The sequence below is a fragment of the Coregonus clupeaformis genome, chromosome 1 (genome assembly GCF_020615455.1).
Source record: "Coregonus clupeaformis isolate EN_2021a chromosome 1, ASM2061545v1, whole genome shotgun sequence".
NCBI classification, from domain to species: Eukaryota; Metazoa; Chordata; class Actinopteri; order Salmoniformes; family Salmonidae; genus Coregonus; species Coregonus clupeaformis.
Window position 1 is genome coordinate 79119880 of NC_059192.1, and position 8771 is coordinate 79128650.

General features: G+C 39.5%; 1 protein-coding gene across 1 annotated transcript in view; it reads left to right on the plus strand.

Moving 5' to 3' along the window:
- Positions 1-1143, plus strand: part of pyroxd2 (pyridine nucleotide-disulphide oxidoreductase domain 2) — a 39396-nt gene extending 38253 nt beyond the window's left edge. The window contains exons 15-16 of the mRNA XM_041887413.2: positions 67-187; positions 1002-1143. Of these exons, the coding sequence (XP_041743347.2) occupies positions 67-187; positions 1002-1072 (192 nt within the window). The 3' untranslated portion in view covers positions 1073-1143. The remainder of the gene's footprint in view (positions 1-66; positions 188-1001) is intronic.
- The last annotated feature ends 7628 nt before the right edge of the window (positions 1144-8771 follow it).

Consider the following 8771-nt stretch of genomic DNA (forward strand, 5'->3'; position numbering starts at 1 on the left):
GCACTTTAGGGAGAAGAGGGCAAATTGGACTTGGGTTTATGTAGAATGGTATTTTATCCTCCACAGAATATCTTCCACGGAGCAATGTCATTGGATCAGCTCTACCTCGCTCGACCTCTGCCCTCCCTTTCAGACTACCGTTCACCAATCAAAGGGCTTTATCTTTGTGGCAGCGGCTCCCATCCAGGTTTGTGATTGGGTGTAAATGGTTTATTGGAGTTCTATCTGATGCCAGCTCCTAGTCATTCTAATGTATGTGTGTGTGTGTGTACTGATGTAGGATCTTCATTCGAGCCAGTTTGCTACAGCAGGAAAATAATCCTGCAGCAACAGGAACTGTGAATTATTATGTCGAATATAATTAATGGACATTTTTGTAGGGTATATAATCAAGTCTGAAATGTCAAAATGGAAATGACAAACTTTGGAAGCCTTTATAAAACTCAAATACACTACAAAAGTTTGCAAATTCTCAGCAACCAAAGAGTGATCAAATTAAGACCCTACATCTGTGTGTGTGTGTCTGTGTGAGTATCTGCACGAGTGTGTTACACTTAGCACCAGATTTTTGGAGGTGTACAGTGATGTGACTTTTGGACCTTTGTACTGTGTTAGATACAACTTCTCTAAGATAAGATAACTTGGTCAATGGGGATATGTTACTGCTGTTACTGCAGCTGTTCTCATATGCAACACAAAGAAATAGAATTACTAAAATGGACACAGTTTTGTGTACTCTGTGACAGGAGAAAATGTTTGAGTGAGTGTGTGTTCTCAGTTGTGTGTGTGTGTGTGTGTTCCATTCTTAAGTAAGTGAATTAATGTACAGTATGTAGTCGTATATAGTGCTCAGGTGTATGTGTTAATTCTGTTCTCAGCTGAGTGTGTGGACCAGTACGAAGAAAAATAAAATGTATGCACTCTACTGTAAATCGCTCTGGATAAGAGCGTCTGCTAAATGACTAAAATGTAAATGTAATAGTGTGTGTGTTTCTCCTAAGGTGGTGGAGTGATGGGGTCTCCAGGGTGGAATGCTGCTCTGGCTGCCATGGCTGACCTGAAATGTGGCTGAAACCTTAACCCGCTCTGGTGGGATGATGGGCGGGAGAGATAGATGGAGGGAGGGAGGGAGAGATGGATGGAGGGAGGGAGAGATGGAGGGAGGGAGGGAGGGAGGGAGGGAGGGAGATATGGAGGGAGGGAGATATGGACATCCATGCCTATGTCTCAACACTGCCCTCCCAGCTATAGGTGCTTCATAGCCCGGTGCACCGTTTGGGCAGAGTTTTAACTTTAGGAATAATGAAATGATTTCAAATGTGCAAACTCTGCCCACCTGGTGCACTTGGTGAGCTAAAACGAACACTCTGTTTCTAGAGGAACGATCTCGCATCCACAGACCTCAACACCCTATGAAGAAGTACAGATCTCCATCCATTTCCATCCACTTGTATGGTACTGTGACGCCATGACACGTCCTTTATTGAACATTCAACTGATTCCGACTGATGACATCCCAAAGGGCAGCTAATTAAATCCTTAGCAAACTAGAATTGTAGAATATAACACTATAAGGAGTTGAATTCTGGAATAGAACATGAATGACTGAACAAAAGCTCAAACTCAAAAGCTCTCAGCCTAATTATAATGGTAGAAATGACTTTGCACTCTACAGTGCCTTGCAAAAGTATTCATCCCCCTTGGCGTTTTTCCTATTTTGTTGCATTACAACCTGTAATTTTAATGGATTTTTATTTCGATTTCATGTAATGGACATACACAAAATAGTCCAAATTGTTAAAGTGAAATGAAAAAAAATTACTTGTTTCAAAAATTCTAAAAAGTACATAATGGAAAAGTGGTGCGTGCATATGTATTCCCCCCCTTTTCTATGAAGCCCCTAAATAATATCTGATGCAACCAATTACCTTTAGAAGTCACATAATTAGTTAAATAAAGTCCACCTGTGTGCAATCTAAGTGTCACATGATCTCAGTATATATATATACACCTGTTCTGAAAGGCTCCAGAGTCTGCAACACCACTAAGCAAGGGGCACTACCAAGCAAACGGCACCATGAAGACCAAGGAACTCTCCAAACAGGTCAGTGGAGAAGTACAGATCAGGGTTGGGTTATAAAAAATATATCAGAAACCTTGAACATCCCATGGAGCACCATTAAATCCAATATTTAAAAAAATGGAAAGAATATGGCACCACAACAAACCTGCCAAGAGCGGGCCGCCCACCAAAACTCACGGACCAGTCAAGGAGGGCATTAATCAGAGAGGCCACAAAGAGACCAAAGATAACCCTGAAGGAGCTGCAAAGCTCCACAGCGGAGAATGGAGTATCTGTCCATAGGACCACTTTAAGCCGTACACTCCACAGAGCTGGGTTGTACGGAAGAGTGGCCAGAAAAAAGCCATTGCTTAAAGAAAAAAATAAGCAAACATGTTTGGTGTTCGCCAAAAGTCATGTGGGAGACTCCCCAAACATATGGAAGAAGGTACTCTGGTCAGATGAGACTAAAATTGAGCTTTTTGGCCATCAAGGAAAACGCTATGTCTGGCGCAAACCCAACACCTCTCATCACCCGAGAACACCATCCCCACAGTGAAGCATGGTGGTGGCAGCATCATGCTGTGGGGATGTTTTTCATCGGCAGGGACTGGGAAACTGGTCAGAATTGAAAGAATGATGGATGGCGCTAAATACAGGGAAATTCTTGAGGGAAGCCTGTTTCAGTCTTCCAGAGATTTGAGACTGGGACGGAGGTTCACCTTCCAGCAGGACAATGACCCTAAGTATACTGCTAAAGCAACACTCGAGTGGTTTAAGGGGAAACATTTAAATGTCTTGGAATGGCCTAGTCAAAGCCCAGACCTCAATCCAATTGAGAATCTGTGGTATGACTTAAAGATTGCTGTACACCAGCGGAACCCATCCAACTTGAAGGAGCTGGGGCAGTTTTGCCTTGAAGAATGGGCAAAAATCCCAGTGGCTAGATGTGCCAAGCTTATAGAGACATACCCCAAGAGACTTGCAGCTGTAATTGCTGCAAAAGGTGAATCTACAAAGTATTGACTTTGGGGGGTGAATAGTTGTGCACGCTCAGGTTTTCTGTTTTTTTGTCTTATTTGTTGTTTGTTTCACAATAAATAAATAAAATTGCGTCTTCAAAGTGGTAGGCATGTTGTGTAAATCATATGATACAAACCCCCCCAAAAATAATTTTGTTCTTTTAAATTCCAGGTTGTAAGGCAACAAAATAGGAAAAATGCCAAGGGGGGTGAATACTTTCGCAAGCCACTGTACATCAGTGTTTCCCAACTTCAGTCCTCCAGTACCCCCAACAAAACACATTTTTGTTGTAGCCCCGGACAAACACACCTGATCAACTCAGAGGGCTTGCTGATGAGTTGACAAGTTGAATCAGGTGTGCTTTGTCCAGGGCTACCATTGGGGGTACTGGAATTGGTATACATTTACATTTACATTTTAGTCATTTAGCAGACGCTCTTATCCAGAGCGACTTACAGGTGCAATTAGGGTTAAGTGCCTTACTAAGGGCACATTGACAGATTTTTCACCTAGTCGGCTCGGGGATTAGAACCAGCGACCTTTCGGTTACTGGCACTACGCTCTTAACCACTAAGCTACCTGCTCTACGTGACAGACACACACACACACACACACACACAATTAATATTCTGCAAAAGAAAACGTATCAAAGAGGTAAACAAAATAAGTATCAGTATGACATCAATTACTGTTTTGATTGTGTTAAACATTGAAATGTGTATGTGTTTTGTGAATAAAACTCACCAGAGGAATCTTTAAGTAAAAAAATCAATTTCTAATGTTTAAACATTTTAAGAACTTTGCACCAAATTAATACATCTGAAATGCCATGCAGATGTGCAGATATCTCTCTGTCTGTGTGCCTGTCTGTGTCATTCTGTCTTTCTGTCTCTTTGTGAAGATCTCAATTGAATATTCTGGTCCAAATTAAAACCGTGTTTTCAGATTGACAAAATTGTTTCCATTCTATCTATTAAATGATGATATATCATGCAACAAGTAGGAATCCATAGAATTACATAGTAATTTAATAGGAAATCTGTGAGGAATAGTTATAGTTGCTTTATGTTGAGCTTATAAGGGTAATTCTTCAACATCTTGAGTTGAAAGCTACTTTCAAGGCATTAGGCTAGGTTTGGGAATCCCCCACCTGTCCATGTAAATTAGGGTGTAACTTGTGTGGCACTAGTTACAGTACGTGTGTGTGCGTGCTTGAATGCGAGTGCGTGTGTGTGCATGTGTACGTGGTTACAAGCACTTGTGTGGCATCAGCCACAGGCAAACAGGCATTGGATGTAACAATGTTCCTGTTTAGAGTCATTTAATCTTTGTTTATTTTGACTTTATTTTTGACTTTATCTTTGACCGTCATTCTTCTCCCCAGCCAGCAACTTCACTCCCACTTGTCTCCAGTTCCACATCCCAACCCTCAGTTTCCCTCAGCCCATCCCACCTATCTCTGCTGGCCAGCCTCTTCGGATTTCTACGTGCCATATATCTTTCAACTATGCTGTGATGTTAAACATAACATTTTAATATATCTAATCGAATAGAATCTGCAGATTGCGAGTTGAAGATAAATACATTTACTAAGAGTATTAGTGATTCACTGACCAGGTCTCTCCAAATCTCTGAACAATGCTATTTCTAGGGTCAATTTTAGTTTAATATTAAGCTTTTTCAACCATTCCTGAACCTGAGACCAGAAACAGGCTACCTGAGGGCAATACCAAAACAAATGTTCTATTGATTCTGTATCCTCGCAACAAATTCTGCAGAGCTGCGATGGTTGTATGCCCCAAATATTCAACATTTTGTTGGTGGCAAGAATTCTGTAAAATAATTTTAGCTGAAAAGCACGAAGTGTTGAATCTTGCATAATTTTTATATACACTGTGCCATGGAATCAGTACATCAGTTTCATTTGAGGACCAGGATGGGCACAGCTGTCAACATCCTGGTCCTCAAATGAAACTGGTATACTTTCCCATTTATGCTATTTTTGTTCCACTGCCAGTTTTGATTGTTTATATTGGGCAGACAGTCCAGTTCCTTACCTTTTCCCTCTGCCACCTACCTCCTCCATTTTTGGGGTAGTGCTGTAATCAGTTGGTTGTAATCTTGGATTGAGCAGACCTTCCCATATATTTGCGATAGCTCCATGAAAGACATAACTCTACCATTCCAATTTACAATATAATTTACAAACAAAATACCTTTCTCAAACATATTTTCCATAAATACAGGTATTTTTCAACCCGTACATTTGCGTTCAACCATAATATTTGTTGTAATATTTGTTCTATCATTTCTGGGGGATGAAATTGAAATTGTAACCAGCTCTGCATTGCTTGTTTTAAAAAGAGAGATACTTTGAACGGTTTAATTTTCAATTAATCAAAAAGGAGAAATGACCATCTGAACAAATGTAAAAAGGCAATTTTTAAACAAGGGATGGGCTTTTCTTAGTAATCTACTTGAGAATAATCCAGGCTCTGTCGTAGCCGGCCGCGACCGGGAGACCCATGGGGCGGCGCACAATTGGCCCAGCGTCATCCAGGGTAGGGGAGGGAATGGCTGGCAGGGATGTAGCTCAGTTGGTAGAGCATGGCGTTTGTAATGCCAGGGTTGTGGGTTCGATTCCCATGGGGGGTATGAAAAATAAAAAAAATAATGTATGCACTCACTAACTGTAAGTCGCTCTGGATAAGAGTGTCTGCTAAAATGACTAAAATGTAAAATGTAAATAATTTTGGGTTCAAGTAAAACTTTTGTATAAGTGAAGCTTTTAGAGAGAGGATTAGTGCTTTTATATTTAATAATCTCAGCCCACCCAGTTCATATTCATTATATAGATAGGCACACTTTATCTTGTCTGGTTTAGCATCCCAGATAAAGCAAAATATTTTTTGCTCATATAATTTGAAAAACGAGTCATCAGGAGTAGGCAGCCCCATAAGTAAGTGAGTAAACTGAGATATGAATAACGAGTTAGTCAGTGAATTTTTTTTCCATAAATAGAGAGGTATTTACCTCTACATGGTTGCAGGATCTTGTCAATGTTTTTGAATTTTCTATTGAAATTCATTGTGGAGAGCTCATATTTTGTGATATGAATACCAAGTATGTCTACTTCACCGTCAGCCCATTGTATAGGTAAACTGCAGGGTAATATAAATGTTGTGTCTTTTAAAGATCCAATACGTAATATGGGACACTTATCATATTTGGGTTTGAGTCCAGAGAGGCCAGAAAAGTTATCTAGATATTCAATGAGACATTGCAGGGATCGAGCTTGCGGACTTAATATAAAACTTGAGTCATCGGCATACATAGACACCTTTGTTTTTAAGCCTTGGATTTATAATCCCCTAATGTTGTTATTTGATCTGATTTTAATAGCTAGCATTTTGATGGCCATAATGAATATATATGGTGACAGCAGACACCCTTGTTTAACTCCTCTTGACAGTTCAAAACTCTCTGAGAAGTAGCCATTATATACTATCTTACACCTGGGGTTGCTATACATTACTTTTACCTATTGAATTAGAGACTCACCAAATCCAGTCGTACTTTATCAAAGGCCTTTTCACAATCCATTATAAATACCAGGCCTGGCTTCTTAGACGTTTCATGTTGTTCTATTATTTCAAGTAGTTGTCGTATATTGTCTCCAATGTATCGTCCATGTAAAAAACCTGTCTGATCAGGATGAACAATACCCAGTAAAACCTTTTTAATTCGGTGTAAGAGGCTTCCAGTGTTTTAGATATAAGATTTGCCATCTGGGTCTTGTTTTAGTAATAGTGAAATCAGAACTTCCTGCTGAGTACCTGACAGACTACCATTCCTATAGGATTAATTAAAACAAGCTAAAAATTTAGCTTTGGGTATATTAAAAAATTGCTTGATATACCTCTACCGGTAGGACATCAAGCCCTGGGGTTTTTCCAGAATAAAATGATTTTAATAGCCTCAAAGTTATTCCTCTAATATATCTGGATTAGATAAGTATTCAACCCCCTGAGTCAATACATGTTAGAATCCCCTTTGGCAGCGATTACAGCTGTGAATCTTTCTGGTTAAGTCTCTAAGAGCTTTGCACTCCTGTATTGAACAATATTTGCCCATTTTATTCTTTTAATAATTATTCAAGCTCTGTCAAGTTGGTTGTTGATCATTGCTAGACAGCCATTTTCAAGTCTTGCCATAGATTTTCAAGCCTATTTAAGTCAAAACTGTAACTAGGCCACTCAGGAACATTCAATGTCATCTTGGTAAGCAACTCCAGTGTATATTTGGCCTTGTGTTTTAGGTAATTGTCCCGCTGAAAGGTTAGTTTTCCTCTAGGATTTTGCCTGTGTATAGCTCTATTCCGTTTCTTTTTATCCTAAAAAACTTTGAAGAGTGATGTGTTGTGTTGGATTTACCCCAAACATAACGCTTTGTATTCACAACAAAAAGTTCATTTATTTGCCAAATAATTTTTGGTATTACTTTAGTGCCTTGTTGCAAACAAGATGCATGTTTTGTCATTTTTCTATTCTGTACAAGCTTCCTTCTTTTCACTCTGTCATTTATGTTAGTATTGTGGAGTAACTACAATGTTGTTGATCCATCCTCAGTTATCTCCTATCACAGCCATTAAACTCTGTAACTGGCCTCATGGTGAAATCCCTGAGCGGTTTCCTTCCTCTCCGGCAACTGAGTTAGGAAGGGTGCCTGTATCTTTGTAGTGACTGGGTGTATTGATACACCATCCAAAGTGTAATTAATAACTGCACCATGCATTTTTTTTTTACTCATCTACCAAATAGATGGGGCCCTTCTTTGCAACCATTGGAAAACCTCCCTGGTCTTTGTGGTTGAATCTGTGCTTGAAATTCACTGCTTGACTGAGGGACCTTACAGATAATTGTATGTGTGGGTTACAGAGATGGGGTAGTCATTTAAAAATCATGTTAAACACTATTATTGCACACAGAGTGAGTCCATGCAACTTATTATGTTACTTGCCCTAAGGTTGAAAATCTAATTAGCATAATAAAAACAGCCCCATAAAATCTGTCAGTTTAAGCTAGAGAGATGTTTTTTATGCATTGGATATGTCTCAATTCACCACATCCGCCTATGTAACAATACCACATCTGCGGTGCAAGGTGACAGAGCTAGAGCGGTGTTTGTCAGACCATGAGACATCCCGAAAATTTCTCTTCTCACAAAATCGTCTGTAGTGTCCGAACAGAAAGACGCTCATGAACACGATGGTGTTCTCCATTTTGCTCTATGATCCCACATAAGAGTCTCGGTACAGCCGATTTGCCAACTTCTGTCTGTAGCGTCCGAACAGTTTGGGTTACACACTAATATGACTCTCACGAACACGTACATGTCAGTTGTTTTGCTCTAGGATGTCCACAGGCCTCACAAATTTATGGAAGTATACAGTGCATTTGGAAAGTATTCAGACCCCTTGACTTTTTCCACATTTTGTTACAGCCTTATTCTAAAATAGATTAAATTGTTTTTCCCACTCATCAATCTACACACAATACCCCATAATGACAAAGCAAAAACAGGTTGTTAGAATTTTTTGCAAATGTATTGAAAATAAAAAAAACATATCACATTTACATAAGTATTCAGACCCTTTACTCAGTACTTTGTTGAAGAACTGTTAGCA